The 20,177-nt window shown below is 41.9% G+C and overlaps 1 protein-coding gene across 11 annotated transcripts in view; it reads left to right on the top strand.

The window, feature by feature from the left end:
* The first annotated feature begins 539 nt into the window (after window positions 1-539).
* Window positions 540-20,177, top strand: part of ank1a (ankyrin 1, erythrocytic a) — a 109,086-nt gene continuing 89,448 nt past the window's right edge. For 5 of the 11 annotated variants that reach the window (XM_035992927.1, XM_035992930.1, XM_035992940.1 and 2 more), the window contains exons 1-2: window positions 541-708; window positions 16,983-17,481. In XM_035992927.1, coding sequence (XP_035848820.1) covers window positions 17,356-17,481 — 126 coding nt within the window. In that variant the 5' untranslated portion in view covers window positions 541-708; window positions 16,983-17,355. Of the gene's footprint in view, window positions 709-16,982; window positions 17,482-20,177 lie in introns of those variants that run through there. The other 6 variants (XM_035992932.1, XM_035992949.1, XM_035992961.1 and 3 more) reach the window with 2 other exon arrangements.

The following is a 20,177-nucleotide window of genomic DNA, read 5'->3' on the forward strand; positions in this document are numbered from 1 at the left end:
TACTATACTATACTATATTATACTATACCATACTATACCATACTATACTATACTATACTATACTATACTATACCATACTATACTATATTATACTATACTATACTATACTATACTATATTATACTATACCATACTATACCATACTATACTATACTATACTATACCATACTATACTATATTATACTATACTATACTATACTATACTATACCATACTATACTATACTATACTATACTATACTATACTATATTATACTATACTATACTATACTATACTATACTATACTATACTATGTAGCCTACTAGAATTGTATTTACCCCACTCTGATTTCACTTTTTATTTATTTCTCTGCATTGTTAGTGAATTTGCCAAGCCAGAATTGTTTTTGTTGGTAGGGAAGACTTTTTATGTCACAATCTTTCTCCTCCTCTGGGTATAATATTGACAATTAGCCAGATTACAGGAGTGGGGATGTAATTTGGGCCAAACGCACGTATTGGCTGTTTTCACGCGCACGCGCCGGTGTGAGGTGAGAAGGCCCCACACTGGTGATTAATTACAGCCAGGCCGCGTGACAGAGGTGGGAGCTCTCCCGGTGCTTTCTGCAGCCGACATGGAGGGAAACCCAGTCTGGCTAATTGACCCGGCTTCTGTAAGGCCATCCATCAACCGTGGCCCGAGTGCCCCCCTAAGAAACACATTATTCAGAGGTAAGTTAGTTAACCAACTAGCTAGTGCACCACCATTCATTAATGGTATTAGCTCCTCTCCTGTCTGTCTCTGTAGCCAGCGCATCGTGAAATGTGCGATTCACCAAATGATATTAGCAGCAAATCCACACTCAAGCTTGTGGAAAGTTTTATTTTGTGTTTCATAGTCGTTTTGATTGATGTTTTCATAACTTGTGCCCCTTTTGGCCGTGAAGTAGGCTACTAGGTCCAGAGTAAACAGCAAACACGCCAGTCGTGTCATGCTTTTGGAACATCGGCTTGCTAGTTTATAGGATAAAACTCATATTTCCCCACGTTTTTAAACAAGTGACATTAGCCTTGTTGCCAGTTCAGCTGCTTATACTATCACTTTTAAATCGAAATCCTTGAGGCAATAATTTAAGTCTGAAAAATGACAGATTTTCAACTGCTCAGTGAGAAAAAAACACGATTTCTTTGACTCAGCAACTCACTTTTTTAGAATAGTCTGGACAGCAGGGAAAACCTTATTTCCTCCTCAAAGTGGAGAAACCTGATGTCTTTTAATAGATACCCAAGTAAGCTACTGCACCCTTGTCATGGGATGTAGGTGATGTAGACCTATTGACCTTTTAGTAAAAGCCCCATTGGAAACATCCTTATGGTAAAAAAACACAAACCGCTGCTTTTAATTCTTTTGACGTAACCATAGCACTTTCTGAAACCGTTACAGCACATCAGCTTGTGTGGTAACTGTCAGTCTTATCTGTTATTGGGATTCCTTTTCTCTCTTTTGCAAACCTATAGACTGAATTAGAGAGACAGGTACAGACAGCAGTGTTCAGATCAGCTGTCAAAGCAGTGTCTGAGTGGTGTGGTTATGGCTAAGTGAAAGATAGAGAAGGCCTGAGGTCTCTGCTCCTGGTCAGGGCCCACATGTGCGTTCACTTGACTTCCTCTCAAATGCTTCCCACTAGATATCTCACAAGAGAAGGCGAAAAGACATATGGAGACACATATTAGAGGACGTTTTGGTGAAAGCAGGGGAAATGATTTCTCATCCCCAGAAGGTAGGTAGGTGTGTGTGTGTGTGTGTGTGTGTGTGTGTGTGTGTGTGTAGAGGGGTTTCAACTTTTTAATTCTGCTCTGAACAGATGTGAGTTGTCTTAAAACCAAAATATATCTTCAGACATAAAATGGCAACTTTTCTTTAGTGATTTTAAAATTTCAGTTGGTGCATCAGAGCTCTTCATGATCATCTCTATTCATGCAAACTGTGGCTCCTGTGTGTCTGATGCAGCCCCATAGCCCCACCTACTTGTGAAAGAGCAAATTCTTCTCTTTCCCCTAATCTCTAGTCTTCTTCCCTAGAATCATTTTCACTATAAGAGGCAGCAAACATACAGAATCTTTTAGTTACAGTATTTTTTTCAGCATGATTTTGTTGCAAGCAGCTTCATTTGTGTTCATGTGTATTCGTGTATCAAATTCTGTCACATCCAGCATGCTAGTGGTAGCAACACTGTGACAACAACCACAAACAACCGTTTTATGTCTCACCGTCCTCTGTATACCAGCATGCATAAATATGCAGGAGGATATCTAATCAAATAAATCCATTCATTAGGAGAGCTGCTGGTATTTCTGCTTTTGCATTAATTACATAGTCATTACCATATCAATTAGAGAAATCAGAGATCATGTAATTAAGGTTTAACCAAAAGCACCTGCTGCCTCTGAGCTGTGTTGTGTGTGTGTGTGTGTGTGTGTGTGTGCGTGTGCGTCAGTCCTAATCTAATCTCTGGCCTTTGACAGGACTCACCCTCATCAATCCTGAGCTGTCGGAATTCAGCTTCTTTTTTTTGTTTTGTTTTTGTTTATAGGGGTGGTGGCGGTGTTTGGAGGGGGCGTCATGCGAAATGTTGTCATGGTGATCAAATTGATTGGCAGCGACGCCTGATTAGAAAGGAAGAATAGGAGACAGGTGGAAGGAGGCGGGCTGTACATCTAAAGGAACAGATTGGGACAAAGTGAGGACTCGCTGGGTGTCAGGAGGGGAGTCACTGTCTGTTTTGGCTCTGGTTTTACCTTGTAAAAGAAGAAAACCAGTAATTACTGTTAACGGTCCACAGAGGGTATTCTTGTATTCGGATATTTACAGGGTTTGAAACAATATTGCCAGATGTCTTTGTGTTTTGCTTTTAATGTAACTAAACTGAATTGATATTCAGAAATTTGGTACAGTGACAGATTAATACTGACAAGTTCCAGAGGCTCTGACAACAGAGGGACAATGTGTGCAGGGAGTGTTTCGTAATGTTGGTTAGCCACCTGTGAGGAAAAGATGAATGGAGCTGAGAGGAGGATCGAATAATTCCAGGGTCAGAGGAAGCCAAGTGTAAGGAATCATGGGAAGAAAACTACACGGAGGAAAAGGGACATGGCAGGAGAGGCGATCCTTCGCTGAACTTCCTGTTCCATTTCCTTTCTTCTCTCAGTTTTCCCTCTTTGCCCTTACCTGTACCTTCTTCATTGAGGTCAACTCTACACCTACATGCACACAGGCCTGGTCAGTTAAAGGGGGCTGTACTCGAAATACTGAAAAGAAAGTGGGCTGGGATTGCCTCCACACTGGTCTCACAGATCGTTCACTGACTTGTCAAATACCGACGCTTCGTCACAGCCCTTGGCATCAGATACATGCACTCCCTGGCAATCAAAACAAAGAACAGAGAAGCTCTGATTACAACACGCACAGAGGGTGTGTGACTTCATTTTCTGCACAGGACGCCATTACTCCACTAAATTTTTACATAGAAAAAAATATTTTTGCTGCAATATTGATGTGCTGGATATCGAGTACAACACCTTTTTTTTATATTATATGTTTTTTATTAATTCAAAAGGCTAGGAGAAAAAAAAAACAGTTCAAGAAATATATTCAAGATGACATCATGATTTAGCATTTTATAAATAAAACTTCACATTATTACTGACCATTTCCTGAAGCATTTAGTTGTTATTTTAAAGTGGTTATTTATAACTTTTAGTTTGTGTTGATTCTAATGCTGCTTTGGACAAAAGCAGTAGTGTTTTTACCACACCTGCTGTCGTAAAGGTCTTTTCTTTACGGTGCTGTATTACTGAGTTAGTGTTACCGGGAGGTCATGTAGTTGTGATGAATGTTTTGCTCAGACAGAAAATCATTCATTTACAATAAGCGAATACGTTACAGAGGCATCGTTGCATTTCAAGTGTTGCATACGGTAACTTAGCCTACTTTGGATGTATTGTGAGCTAAACCAGGTATCACTGCCACTGTCACGGGCCAAAGCATTAAGAGATTGTTGTAGCAACCAACGTAATGATAACTTAGATTAATATAGCGCATTTCATGAAACCCAGGGATGCTTCACACAGGTACAGGGGGACAAGGGAAAAGAAAATAGTAGGCCAACACAAACACAGACTGAAAAGAAATAAAACGGGGCACTAAATGGAAGAGGGATGTAATTTAATGTAGGCTACTGGCGTACAACCACATTGCACATTGTAAAGTTATTTTATGAATGAAATAGACATATTACGTACCTAAGGGCCAATGCGGGGTAGGTTTTTAAGCATTTTAAATCCCATATTGTCTGTATTTATTAAAAGCCTGACAAAGATTGAAAGGTTTCCCCCGTCGTCTCTTTCCCTTTTAGCTTTTAGTTGTGTCCCCAGTATCAGCCGTAACTACAACAGATAACTTCTAAAATACAATTAGGCCTATACTGTATAACAATATCTCCTGCTACCTTTTACCTGGCTGCATAGGCTTTCCTGGTGTTACGCCGTAATCTGTGACCCTTCAGAATGTGTAACTGTAGCGCCGTTCTACCTGCTGTAAATCATTTTTTGACTTAAAATAAATAAATAAATAATAAAAACTATATAAAAATAGTGTTCTTTTCACTGGTAGTCTCATTTGCTGTTACAGGTCATTTATGATCATTAGATAAAAAATTACAGTTTCAGAAACATTAAAAAGTTACATATATTAACTTTAAGTTAGTATTTTATTTCCAGGGAGCAATCGCTTTCCAAAAATCTAATTGCAGGGACATGAAACTGAGCATTTCGTCATATTTGCATTATTTACATTGTTGTTACTAGTGCAGTGCCCGTTGGAATGGCCGATTGCTTGGTCTGTGGTATTGCTGCTTGTAGAATTCTTCAAAACCAAATTGTACCACAAAATGACTTACAGAAGGACTCCAAACCACTTAATATGCAACTCCACTGTATAGCCTACTACTGCCTTACAGTATAGGCTACTTCTACATCAGAGGCAGACATTGTACTACTGTATTTACCTGATAGAGAATGCTGCAGATTCAGAATATAACACAATATCACAATGACAATGTGGAGTAATCAGACATTAGCGTCATGGACTGGGGTGGTGATGGCGCAGTGGATATGACACATGCCTTTGGTGTGGGAGACCCGGGTTCAATTCACACTGCGATACATCAACCAATGTGTCCCTGAGCAAGACACTTAACCCCTAGTTGCTCCAGAGGCGTGCAACCTCTGACATAGATAGCAATTGTAAGTCGCTTTGGATAAAAGAGTCAGCTAAAATTACATGTCATGGACTCATGGCAGTGTGAGCTAATCAGCACATATCTGCGTTCATCAACCACCAGAATGTGTGTGTGTGTGTGTGTGTGTGTTGTCTCATGTTGTATGATTGTTAACGAATTTAACACTTCAGCAGAGGTGCTCATTTCCATACAGGTTTAGTGGCTTGACGGTTAACGGTGAAGTATGGATTTGATTCACTGGGGTATTTTGGCGACGGTAATGTTATTAGTGTTGTAAGTTAGCAGTAGACTTAATTAACCCGGGGTGAGTCTGATGAAAAGTGCTGTGTCTGCCCGATTCAACTCTGAGATTTTCTCGCTTTGCACAGCGCTGTGAAGGAATAATCTCCGAGATTACGTTATGTTCTGCCAGCTCACAGCAATTTAATACAATAGCAGGAAAAGAGTCCCCCCCCCGCTGTTGTAAAGCATTCTGCATGTGGCGTCTGCGTGTGATGTGCAAGTTACCTTCCCCCCAAACATGGACACACATATACAGCTACGTCTCGCTGCCACTTGTCTGTAGCTGGCTGTGCTTTGCATGTGTGGGATTCTGAAACGTCCTTAAGTTTGGGAATTGTCGTTTGTTTATTCAAAGTCAAAGACAGTCCAAAGTAGTGCAACTTTGCACATTTTTGTGGTTCTGAGGTATATGTCACATTTTAGCTGCCAAAGCGCCGCTGCTCTCTGTCTCTGGTCCTCAGGGATGAGAGGGGGAGTGGCCAGCGACTAGAGCGGCAAAAGCCAATGTGTGCTTCTTTTACCTATATATATTTAACGATATCTTTTGCATTTCTAATCCAAACAATGTCAAATTTGTCACTGCACTTACTCATGCCCGTAGCAAGACACCTGTCAAGTTTGGTTTGAGAGATATGCGCATAACAGACAGACAGACAGACGTTCCTGCAATTTATAGATAGATGTAGCAATGCAGAGACGGTTTCAAAACGTGCCCCTGGTTGCTGCATTTAAGCAAGATTTCTGTAAAGCCCAACATCCAACTCTTGAAAGTTTGGATTTTTTAAATGCAAGTTATCTATTTCAAGCTGGTGTCAAGTGTGTGCAAGTTGATTTCCACACACCATACTAGCATGAACTAAAAGCAAGGCAAGTAACCACTGCAAAACTTAAAGGTCCAATGTGTAGGAATTTCTCCCATCTAGTGTTGAGATCATATATTGCAATCAACTCTCTCACACCACGCAGTTCAAAGTACATATTACAGCTACGGTAGCCTTCACGCTTCAAAAAGCTGGTCTCTTGCTCTTTTCAATAACCTTTTTCTTTTTCTGGGCGAAGAAGAAGACTCCTGTTCCTGAAATTTGGATTTTGAATATGTGTGGTGCTCCATGTTTCCTTCTTCAAATTTGCCGGAGTCGGGAAGCTACAATACCCATTAGCAGCATTAGCAGCACCTGTCAGTTTATCATATGACAGCGAAAACACGAAAGGCGGAGCAGTATGTCCTATATGTCCCTTACCAGCTAACGTATTTCAAGATGGCGCATGACTATGGAGCGTCTTCCCCAGTTCATGAGAATGCAAATGTGAAATTTCAAGCCAAAAGGAATACTTGGAATTGATGGTGGTGGTTAATATTCATGAAAAAGGACAAGTTTGTGAACGGGCAACAGATTTTGATAATGAACAACTAAACACATTACACACTGGGTCTTTAAATGTAATGCAATTATAATTGCCAGTAAACAGATTAAAACCTTTACCAGTATGCTTTATTTAAGGGAGCAAAAGTTGTCTATTGTTTGAAAAACGTCCATTGAATGTATTAGATTGATAGTGATATAGCTCTAAAACTGGCCCTCCAGCGCACATAAAACTGTCAATCTGATGTCTCCAGTGATCCTGTTCCCTGATCAGACAACCTTCGTGTCCACATCGTCTCTCCCTGTGTGCCAGCTAAGCACCTCAGTTATCAATTGATCACAGCTTTGTTGTATTTAGAAGTCATTCACACTATGACACCACTAGATGGCAGAAGTAAACTGGATATGCGGTCTGTCCCTCAACTGGTGCAGCTTCATGTTTTGGGGCATCACACACAGCGTCCTCTTCAACTTTTGTCCTCTGTTATTCATTGGTCAGGCACTACAGTATGTGGGGAAAAATGCTCCAGTTAGTATTTTGGGCATTACACATTGAGGCACTTATTTTTCTCTCTGTAGAACTGCACTCCAGAGATCTTTAATCACTGACTGTAGTTTGTTTCAGAGGACATCATGAGAGCTAAAATAGTACCAATGTTCTCCCATCTATACAAATTGTGTTTTCAGTGCCTGCACTGCTAAACCTGCAGCTGTTGTACTTCACACTTCACAGATGGCAGCTTCTGTTATTTGTGGTCAGAGACTCACCTAAATGGTTGCAAGGGATTTCAACCTGAGCTATTTTTGTAACTCTGATCAAGAAATGCTGCAGACTCATCATATCTCTCCCTTATGTAATTGTTACAATCACTAGACAGGCCTCCTTTTTAAATAGCCAATTCAGAACAAAGAATTGCTTTGCCTACACACTGCTGTGCTGTGGTTTGAAAGATCTGCTCTATACAACAGCAGTGATTGTCAATCTGCCGAAGGCCATTGCCAGTTGGTGTGACAGTGATATTCACTGCTGACTCTGCGGCTTTGGGAATACTCTGAACTGCTGTTCACACCTCCGAGCTGGTGATGGTGCAGTGTCAGTGACACTCATGGCATATTTACACTGAACTCTGGTCTACATGGTTCCCTTTAATACAGAGCCAAATCAGATGAGCCCTTTACAGTAGATGAGTTGGCAGGCTGCCTGAGCCACGCCACAGTGTGGACATGAAGCCTGTCCTTGGTTTGTTACCTGCCATATGGCTTTACCAATCAGTGCTCTCTCTGCTGGTGCAGTGCCAGTCGAGAGGGTGGGGGGGAAGAGAGATCTCTCTAAAGGAGCATTTATATATTTATATGTCTATAAGCTAACCTGCTCTATCCTCCCTGCTCTACTAGCCAAGTGTCAGGAGGGGGAGGATGATGGCAAAATGTCCACCAGACATTACACTTACTGAGGGTGTACACAGTAACAAGAAAACTTTAAAATACAGTTTGATTGAGTGGTAGACCTGCAACAAATATTAGTTTAGTGGACTTTAGTACATTCAAATGAAGCTAAGTCTTTGTCAGAGATTTATTGATTTAACTTTATGGTCATTTCTGAGTCTGCAGTTTGTGGTGTTGGATTGCATTACGCTCTTAATAGATGCTTGTTATAATTCTCAGCACCTGTAAAGATGTGGACCTGCTTGCATGATAAATTGCTTAGGAAAACTGTTGTTTCTGTTCGTACTGTCCATCATCAGCACTAATTAAATACAAATTTCAGCTCATGTTCACATGGAATAGGTTTTATCCTGTTCATTAGGACACGTGATTCTATCTGAACGGTGTGTTCTCGGAGCAGCACTGAGCTGTGCAGTCCTGTGGTGTTGCTCTGAGTTGGCTATGTGCTGCAGTGCAGTGTTGAGTTCTGCTGTGCGTGTACACTCACTCAAAGTACTGCAAGATGAGCCTACGGGGGGCACTGTGATCCACGGTGTAATCAGTATTATGGATTAGTACTAATCCTACCACACTTGTTGTCTTTGTCCTGTTTGTCCTGTACATTTTTTCCTGTAAGACACCACTGATGTCAGTTATTGTAACTGGTAAATTGTTATGTTGGTTGATTAGAGGCTCCTAAATGAACACATTTCAACAGCAGGTTAGTACCAAGACCCTTCATGTTTGACTGTAGACCCATGCAGTGAATGTTCCTGTCCCTCTCTGCTACAGTACCCACTATTAATCAATAGAGGGTGCTGTCTGACCTTTAGTCTTCCCTACTCGGATGTTTCTTGCCTTTCCAATTGATCTTCTGTGACGACCAACCATAATCTGTTTCACATGGTTAAACGGGCAGTATTATGATCCTTTGAGCCACTTAAAATCACAAAATGGGCCACAGTGTTCATCCATACTGTAGTAGCACAAATACAGCAAGGGTTTTTGTTCATCCCATCATCTCATTTTGGCTGATAGTGACTAACACTGCTGCTAAAATAACTCTATAAGCCACAGTTGTTGGTGCAAAGGATGGCACAGGCCTGCATAATACTGTATCTCACTGTAGGCTGTGGACCTCTGCCAGTAAAACACACTAGAGACTTTGAAATATTGAGGTGGATTCAACATGAGTTGCATAGTAAAACCCGGCAGCATCTGCTGTATCTCTACATGAGCTACTGCTGCGGCTGATATGTTAGTATGACTGATGCAAAGCAATAAGATGCATTATTAGCTTTCCTGTCATCATGACCGATTTAATGAAGTGTTTGTTTGAGAAATATTGTCCATTCCTGTGCGTCCATATGACCTGTCCCTGATGATGAGGATGACTAAATTAGAGCAGGAAATGAGAATATTGTCCCAAGAGTTTCACCTGTGTGGTGTGGGTGTAAGTTGAATGAGTCAAGAATGACTGGCTGGAAAGTCCATAAGGGGCCTTAAAAGTGAGCAACCACTAATCCACAATGCTAGATGACCATGCATATTATGCTTAAATCTCTCTCACTCTTACATTAACTTCCACTGCTCACTTTTAAGGCAAAGTGTACAACTGTTTATTTGTATTCAATATGATTTGGTGTTTAATTAAGACCTTGCATAAGAGCAGCCAGTAGATGGTGTTTTTTTTTTTTTTTTTAAAGATTATTTTTTGGGGCTTATCCCTTTATTTGATAGTGACAGTGGATAGACAGGAAAGGGGAAGAGAAAGAGAGGGGATGACACGCAGCAAAGGGCCGCAGATTGGATTCGAACCTGGGCCGCTGCCAAGGACTCAGCCTACATGGGGCACACGCTCTTACTGGGTGAGCTAGTGGCCGCCCCTAGATGGTATGTTAATGAAGAACTTGTAGGTTCTATCTCAGCTCAAGGTTGAAGCTTATTTAAGCACACACACACTTGTCAGTTGTTTTCAGTTTTCTCTAGTTCAGAACTAAGGGATGTGACAAGCAGGATGTCTGGGTGTTTCAACTGCCAGACCTAGGAGATATCGTCATTAAAACACACTGAATGTGGACCAGTGAAACCATTTTGTCTGAGTGATGTGGATAGTAGTGTGATGCTGGCAAGATTGCTACATGTCACCAGCATACAAACATTTTCTGAACTAACTGGGTTCAGTTCCACTGAGGGTAAAATACCAGTGTTCTCTAAAAGAACTTGGACACTGCTTTATTGTCGGTAAGCCTTTGATTGACCATTTCAGTGAACGTTGTCATGCCTGCAAAATAAAGTATTAGATGAGAAGAGAAGGATCATATCAAAACTGCCGCTGCTGATTTACAACCTTTTGATTTACAAAGTGCAAATGGTTCAGATGCTTTTACAGTGTGCCTTTTGTTCTTTCTGGTCTAAATTGTGTTTAATTTTAAGACCTTATGTACAATAAATGTGCCCATTGCCAATCATATTTTTGAGAGCCAAAATGAATTTGTGTGAGACTCAACAAATTGACCCCCTTTAGTTCTAAGAATGATACAAGTTATTTTGGAGGAAGAAAATAAGGAATGTAAAGTAATTTTGTAACTCTTGGTGCTAGATGGGAAAATATTTAGTACATTTTTACACTAGGTATGTAATGGGTGAATCCAGGGTAAACACCTGTAGTGCTAACTGTCACTACATTTATCATCATGATATTTGATTTTCTCCATATCGCCCAGCCCTATTTCTATGAGAGTTGTTCAGTGGCGTATCAGCCCAAAAAGTTTCTAAACTTTTGGATTTACCTCTGTGATATGTAACCACTAACTGCGCAGTAGGGGTGCAGTAGTGTTTCTCCCATAATGCCTCGGGCCATGTAAACGAGCAAACTGCGTTCTGGATCTGTTGACTGCACGTTGAGAAACTTCTACTGGACTTCTACTCTAAAGGGCTGCATCTTATAATGTTCTTTATTATAAAATATCTTATTTTAATTAACATTATCCATGGGCTGCATCCATGGAGCGCACAGAAACAACGCTCTGCCACTTCTTTTTTTTTCCAAGTAAAGAAATAGAATATTCTCAGTTTGCATATTCGTATGCAATTCATTTTTTTTTTTTTAAGCGCTTGAAGACATATTAATTGCTAAATTAGCCTATGTCGTGCAAGAGAGACAATAAAAACAAAAGGATTGGTCCATATTTACATTGAAGTTAACACTAGAACTGCCACAGCCCACACCATTATTCGTTCTGTCCGCAGCTAAATTGACACATTTGCGTGATGGCCGTACGGCGCATTGCTACAATGAATGGATAGAAACTTATTTGCACGCCGATATTCACTCACACGCGAGTGATATGGCTCACCCGAGACACAACACGCACGTGCATAGTGTGCTTGTACACTGCAGTGTTGTCATTGAGGAAAAAAATATTTTTTCTGGGCTTTGGAAAAGTTGTTCAAAGATTAAAAAGTCATGGCTTAAAAATATACTATAGAAAGGGTCATAATCGCCCATGTTTGCAGTCGAGGTGTCCTGGCAGCAGTTTTACAGACGTCTCTTTTACAATGGTGGCCTATGGGGAAAATCCTTTCTGACCCGCAGGGGTATTTTTCGTTTGTGTACCGCGAGTGGCCACTGGACAAAATCAGCTACGCTGTATGTGGGGGCCTGCTCTAAGGACTAAGGGCTCCTGCACACTGCCTGCGTGGCGTGAGCGCGGCGTTTCTGTTGCGTGGCGTTTTCTATATCTTTGCACACCAGAAACGTGTCTGATGCGGCGCTGCTGCTGCTAGCCTTGACTTGTAATTCAAGCTAGTATACTTCACGTTAAACATAAATATATACTGATTTGATTACAGCAAAGACAACGTCGGCAGGATTGATGGCAAAATAGGCTACAGAATATTTCGTTCTGTATTGACAGGTGCAATATTTGAAAATCAATAATTATTTATTATTATTTTTTTAAATTACATTTATATCTGCATTTATGTCAAAACCTAGAGACTTTCAAACATCAAAATGTCATTTATTAAATGTATTCTTGTCAAAATGACATATAAACACATTTTTGTATTCTATTTTGCCTGGAAACGCTTCCAACACGCTTGCGTGTTGCATGAAAAATCGGCGTTGGTCCTATTTCTAGCATGCACGTGTTTTCGAGCCGCTCCTGAGACATGCCTGTCACGCAGGCAGTGTGAAGATCTAAAAGATCTAACCTTTTAACATGGGAGCCGAAATAAAAACGGACACGCCACGTAGCTGACACCCTCACGCCACGCAGGCAGTGTGCAGGAGCCCTAAGGTGTGAACACACCAGGATGCATTGAGGACGCATTGAGATCCGATCCCTCAGATCACATTTGGAGGTGGTCAGTGTGTACGTGAATGTGTCCTGGGCCACATTGAAAGACTGCCTACTCAACTGTTAGTGGAACTACTGTACGTACTCATTCACTGGCTTTGTCCACGACATGAGCTATAGGTGTGCACAGCAGTTGTCTGGAAAAAATTGCCGTGTCGGCAGTAGACGATAACCCTATTTTTAGGTTCATAAAATGTACCCAAATTTCTAGGATATTACTACAGACATTCCTATTCTTACGTCGCAACGTCTGCTGTTTCTATGTTACGTAGTGTTGAAAACACACTGTAAAGTGTTATGACTAATGACTAAGTGCTGCAAACTTAATTTAACACCGACTAGTGTGGATCTATATAAACACTGGGTCAGTGTGAAAATCTGAGTTAATTTAACAAATTATTTTGCTGTATACACTTGACCAGTTATCCAGAGGGTCTGGATTTGACAGTGAGGTTACATACAGTATGTTTCCATGTGTTGAATAGGCTGCCTCTTCTGTCTCCTTTCACTGTGGTGAGTATGCATGTGGGTGTGCGACGGTGTATGTGTGTGGCTCTGTCGTGTCCCATCCACTGTTTTTAGAGGAGCACTGGAGCGGCTAATATGCTGGCGGGTGCTGGCCGTCATACTAAAGAGAACTCGGGCAGTAGCTGTGTGTTTTTTTCTCCCCCCAGGTCCACACAACCTGTCCCTTTGTGTCCCAGGCAGGACCACCCCAGGGACAGTCGATATACACTGGGTGCACTCTGAAACACAAAAATAGGCTTATATGGGTGTAAGTCCATTCCCGTGGTTTAGCATGTTTAAGTAAAAATGATGTGTATGAAATATTAGTGCATGTTAAGATTCTCACCACAATGCTGTTTGTGAAACATGACATTGTCACTATTTGTATTTACATATAAACCGTGCTCATAAATCGCTTTTGTGAAACGGCCTCAAACTGTGAGGTTTGCTCAGTTGCCATGAAATTACAGATGCTCAAATTACTTTTTCCTCAACATTTAAAGGAGGTTCAACGTTCATTCTTGACCTTGGCAACTGCAGTTTTATGCCAACATAGATGAGAAGCCTAGCCTAGAAATCTAGACGCACCCTAGCGGCAGCAAATGTAATTTGCAGCCAGGGTCGTCTAGCAACTCTCCGTTGGCTTCCGAGCTGGAAAAACCAAACTCTAGTCAGGCCAATGACATTGTGTATAGAGTTGGTGGGCGGGCTTAACATAACGACAGCAGAGTTGCAACGGTTCCTCGTGAATTCCCTCCTACTTGAAAACAAAGAAGATGGCTGCTGCTGGCGAACAGCGGTCTTTCGAATCGGCTTTGGCCGACAACTCTGGAAGACTTGGAGTTAACTTTTTCTTTGAGAAAAGAACAAAGAACGGCACTGAAGTCATTCTTAAAAAAGGACGATGTGTTCGGAGTTTTGCCTACCGGATACGGCAAAAGTTTAATCTATCAACTAGCGTTGCTCTGGTTGGTTGTAGCGCTATCCTATTGTGTGCAGAGGGAATTTGAAAGACAACTGTTTATCCCACCCCCCAACTAGGCAAACTTCATCTGCTGATAAAGATCATGTGATTTCATCAAAAGCATGTTTCACACTGTGCATGCAATTTCTGAGATCTCTAATGCTAGCATTGTCATGCTCACAAAAGTGCTAATACATTTGTGAGGGTTCCATCAAGTGGATCCATGTATGACATTTGTTTTGATTAGTCAAAAATGAATGTTGTTTTTTGTTTTGTTTTTAAGTAGTGAAACCAACCCCAGAACAGCTACTAAATGTGCTTCTCAACTGCCATTTCCAAGGTCAATATGAATTTTGAACTTCAGATCAGTATTTCTTTTCTCTTGCTGGCTAATTTCTGATATATTTATCCTGTTTTAAATACAGTTGTTGTTAGGTTATAGACATTTATTGAAAATTCCAAATTTGTTAGATTGATTTACCAACCATTGGTTTCCATGACATGTCAGTATGGAGCAGTAACTTGCATAAGTTAACACATAATGGTAATGCAGTTGCAATCAGTGCATACTTTGAAAATATGTCCTTGTCGCTGCACCCTAGGCAAACTCATGTCAGGTTTGAAGGTGGCCGAAAAGCACAGCATCAAAAAGGCATTGAAATGGGCTCTTCTGTAAAAGCATCTCTCTAGCTATTAAGCTACCATGTTGCTTGTCAGTATGTGATGGGTGTGGAATGCCCTCTTCTCTTCAGGGTTTCTCCAGGTTGAGCCTCAGATGATCCAGCTACTATTTATAAATGGCCACTGCACTGGCTGTGTTAAAATCCACTGTAAAACTGACCCTCCATTAGCTGAGTAAGAGTATAGCATAACAAGACCAATTTAGTTGGCTAAGCAAAAACCTCCTTATTACCAGTGCAGTCAGTCCTGCTGGTGATTCATTTAGGTACATTCCCCAGGAGTTCGATAATGTGATGGATCTTTGCCACAGAGCTGTCAGCCCGTCAGTATTTGTGTTTGTTTGTGTCATAGCTAGGCCACAAGAGCGAGTGATTTGTGTAGTAGCATTGCAGACAGAAGGCAATATCACCAGTCCTATTCATTACTATGCTGCAGTATAGAGAGAGCTGCTATCAGATCAGGGAAGAGAGAGAGAGAGAGAGAGAGAGAGAGAGAGAGAGAGAGAGAGAGAGAGAGAGAGAGAGAGAGAGAGAGAGAGAGAGAGAGAGAGAGAGAGAGAGAGAGAGAGAGAGAGAGAGAGAGAGAGAGAGAGAGAGAGAGAGAGAGAGAGAGAGAGAGAGAGAGAGAGAGAGAGAGAGAGAGAGAGAGAGAGAGAGAGAGAGAGATTGAAATATATGAGGAATGGCTCTAAAAGATAATAACAATCTTAATTTTGTTAATATAACTTTGGCATTAAATAATATTACACCCAGCCAAGAAACACCCTGATTTTAATATTCTCAAGAGCACTTTTCATTTAAGTTGGGCTAAATATCATGAGTCATTCAACTGATAACTGCTCTGACCTAATACTTACTGTAAGAATAGGAAAATATATGACAGATTGAGACAATAGGATGGAGAGTGATAATATCCTACTTTTCCAATGTGATTCTCTATAATAAGTAATGGAGGAAAGAAAAAACAAGACAGGAATTAAGATGTGGCTGCAGAATGCTCTAATAACAGCCATTCACCAGCTGTGTGTGTGTGTGTGTGTGTGTGTGTGTGTGTGTGTGTGTGTGTGTGTTTGCACACACTGAAGCATGCGTGCTGGCATTCGTGTGGAACGTGTGTGTTTGTGTGTCTACTGTATCAATGTGAACGGTACGTGTGATGTATAGTGAGCTGGGCAAAGAGAGATGTTAAAGGATTTTTTGTGCCTGCGTCAGCAGCATTGCAGGGAGGGAAGGAGGGAGGAAGGAGGAGGAGAGAGGCAGAGCAATACCAGTAAACAGGTGCTGGCTCCATCAGCCCCTCTCTCCCTATGCACCTCTTTCTCACTGCGCACATATCCACACATACAGTGTACATGAGCACTAGACACAGAAGACACTTATACTATAGTACATATATTTATATCACATATGTCTTTTATTGTACACAAAACTATAACAGGGGATCAGGGAAAGAGTAGAAAAGGAATGCAGATAAGTCCAGAAACAGAAGTCAATAAAGCAAAGCTTTTGATATTAATGTATCACACTTTACAACAGACAGTCAGGGAGTGATATGGAATAGCCTTTTATTTCTCACAGGCTCACTCTAATAAACACAAGTACACTGCACCAACATCCTTGCATGGGTACCAATCATGTCTGCTGCAGCGCCTAAACAGTAGAGAGGGAGAAGCGAGCAGAAAGAGAGAGTGAGAGTAAACGAGTAAGAAGCAGCTTTTTTCCCCTCATGCATGTTTTAGATTATTATTTTATTTCCTCTGTTATCCGTGTGAGTGATTGCGTGATTGGCTGGGGTGATGACGGGTTCCCTGTGCAGCCTAGCGATCCTCCACAGATGGACACACAGCAGGACTATGAGATGCTGAGAAATTAAATACAGGAAAAGGAAACAAAATCAATGAAATGAGAGGAAGGAGAGCTGTCTTAAGTTCAAAGCTGCTCTGGCTATTACTTAACTGACTGTCAGTTCATCCCTCTTGATTCTTTGTTGACGGTGGGGTGGGTCGAAGCAGTTTCACAGAATGTCAAAGGAGTGAAGGGAAGAGAGATGTAGAAAAGGAAAACAAGTCAAAAAGAGGGAAAACCTGTTTACTCTTATTTACCTTTTTTCTTCTTCACAGAGAAAGAGGGAGACCAGAGAGGAAGGCAGCAGAAAAATTGGAGGGAAGTGTATGTGAGCGATTGAGAGAGGGAGAGTGTGCAAGCATTGGAGAGAGAGAGAGAGGGAGAGAGAGCAGCGCTGCAGTAGCATCCCACAGCAGACGGCTGAGGACTGCCGATGTGTGTGTGACTGCACTGCTGAAGAGGAGGAGGAGGAGGAGGCAGAGGGTGAGCACGCTCGCAGACTCTGCAGGGCCATTGAGGAACACAGAGCAGCAGCGGCAGCGCTAGTGTTGGCCGGCACCAGGTAAAAGTCCCAGCGCTGTTGCCCCGCAGACTACCGCCGTAGGATCTGGACACGCCAACGCCGCCCAGACCCCCACTACCAACACCATGGCACAAGCCGCCAAACATCTCCGCAAGAACAAGGATTTAGAAGCCCAGCTAGAGCAGGAGCGCAAAGAGAAGGAGGAGGAGAGGAACAAAAAAAGGAGTCGTTCACGGGATAAAAAACGCAAGGTACTGGGTCTATTCACAGGTGGGGTAGTCAGGGGTGGAGTGATGGGGGTAGGGTGGGGAGGGAGGGGTGGCTGGAGAGGGGGGCAGGAAGGTTGAGAGCCCCCCCCCCCCTTCTTTCTCTGTCATGCTAAGCTGTGGTCAGGGGTGCCGGGGCACACATGGAAATTAGTGTGTTTCTACTATGTGTTCACAGTCTCCCTGGCACACATGTATGTCCTGTGCATACAGACATGGGGAAACGGTACAACACACTGCATGCTTTCCTGCTCCTCTCGACTGCTTAATACCTGCTTTATTGACTGCCCTCTCTGATAAGGCAGTGTAGTACTCTACCTCTCAGTGTCTCTGTCTCGTCCCCTCTCTCTGTCTTCTCTCTGTCTTTGTTTTAACACTGCAGTATGGTGAGCTAAATTTCACTACTCACTATTTCACTAATTATCCACGAGGACAGTAAGCTTGCTAATTTCCGCAGTCTGTTCTTATCCTCTCAGCTTTTCCTTTTATGTGGCATTTTAATGACTGCAGAGCAAAACCTGCAGACTTGTGTCTGAATGAGAAGTCCCAGGCACAGCTGGAGTGACTGGCAGGGCTCGTTGTAAACAATAAATCTCTGCTCCGCCAATCACCGACTGTAGGGACATATAAGCTGCAGAGTCTACTTCATTCCTTTGGCCTCTCATTGGATTTCACTCAAACTCATTAATAAAAATGAGTCATCCGCAGATTGTGCTTGTGCGTATTGGTGGCAAATTGGTCCTCAGTAACTGAGTATGAGTCCAGCCGCCCTGTGAGCCTGCACCGTGCCAGGCTGGCTGTAAACCAATCTGATGCTGATGCAGTAGAGACGGTGTTATGGACAGAAACACAGTACAGCTTCCACTTTCACAGTGAGGGGAGCGGGGCAGAAAGGCTGTAGCGAGTAGATTATTTTATTTTTTGTGAACAAGGGGAAAGGTGATATGACTCGGATACACCTGGAGTAGATAGCTCAGTAGAGGTTTGCTCATCAGCTCTTTTTGTAGAAGAGTTGGACAAAATCATTTCATCACTGACACACACATACCACCACACTGTCTGCAATGACATGAGCCAATGAGGCTTACTATAAGGTTTCTCCATATTTTCCACCTCTAACCGCTCTAAGAGACAGGTCTTATCAACATTTTGCTAAAAGGACCAGGATTGTGAAAGTCGGTGCAGAGGTGTGTGTGCGTGTGTGTGTGTGTGTGTGTGTGTGTGTGTGTGTGGTTTATGCATGTGTGCAAGTGCGGTATGTGCACGTCTGGCAAGATGAGATTCAAGAAGGGAAAGCCTGCAGCTCTAACAGTATGGGTAAGGCAGGGATAGGATTTCTGGCAAGGGTACTAATGCATCCCAACTTTGACTGAAAGTGTATGGTTTTCATACATGAGGTTTCAGAGGATCCCATATCACTTACGTAACCAGGCAGCTTAAGTCTTTCAAATAAGCTTCCTGACTCCCCTCCAGCTCCCCCTCCCAACCTATCTTCCTTTTTTTAACACTGGCTTACAGCCATTCCTGGTTTCTGGAGCAGATGTTAACACTGGGGGAATTCTCTCTCTTTCTCTCCAGTGCCCTCTTTGTTTCCTCTCTGATGCCCGCAGCTACGTAGTCATATTCTACAGTCTGTAATTCAGAAGTTTCCTTGCATTGCATGGCGGTTAACGAAACCACCGTCACACTTGGTTGTTTTCTTTCTTTGCCACTCGACACCTGTTTTTCATGAGTTGTTTCATCAGCTGTCTTGTGTGTTGACCTGCACCTCAGGAGTGTCCCTAGCCTCACGGTCAACATTTTTCTCTGTGAAAAACACTTTTTTTTATTTAACCCTATACATTTTGCTCACACACATACTAACACACATGCACACTCACCAGTTTCTTTCTGTGTCATTTTGTTAGCTGCAAACCAGGCTTTTGTTATGTAAGCTTCAGTTTCATTCCTCACCAGAGGCCTTCCCATCATTTATTGTGCACAATTGATGTGTTTTGAGTTATTAAATGAAGAAATCACTTGTAGCTTCTTTTATTGATTTACATGTCTTGTGCAATGAATTGTTAAAAAATGATTGTGGTTGATGTATTACTGCTCTGGTATTTTTAGTCGCAATAGCAGGAGCACAGGGCTCTGAAAGGATGACAGTGTCAGTAGGTTACTTTAGACTGTCACCTGGTTCTTTGGTTCAGTTGGTCTTATGGCCTCTAGGGGCTGCTAGCTGGGCTCTAAAAAGTCAAAAGCATGTTATTTTCTAGTAATATATTTTAATTTAGCATCTTTTAATGACATGCCTCTTTATTGTTTCAATCCCTTTAATGTACTATTTGTGGCTAATGTATGTTGGTGATTTACATGATTAGTTCCATCCCTGTGGGGACACAAATCTTTGTCTGCTGATAAATGTTTAGAGTCATAAAGCTAACAATTCGTCATCATAGGGGGATAGTGCCATTTTAATTGGCTTCATGGTGTAGTGGTGTTATACAGCTCAGCTCAGTTGCTGAGCAGTGGCTAATGCTGTCCTCAAATTACTTTTATTGATGAGTTTGGTCCTCTTGAAAAATGAGCATTGTCAGGATGTGAACAAAGCCCGATTGTCCTAGCCAGCACCTATTTTCACCTCATTCTGTATGTGGGTTTGTGTCTACATCTAAAGCTGCTATAGTGTGAAGTGGCCT

This window comes from Sander lucioperca, chromosome 2, assembly GCF_008315115.2.
Source record: "Sander lucioperca isolate FBNREF2018 chromosome 2, SLUC_FBN_1.2, whole genome shotgun sequence".
NCBI classification, from domain to species: domain Eukaryota; kingdom Metazoa; phylum Chordata; class Actinopteri; order Perciformes; family Percidae; genus Sander; species Sander lucioperca.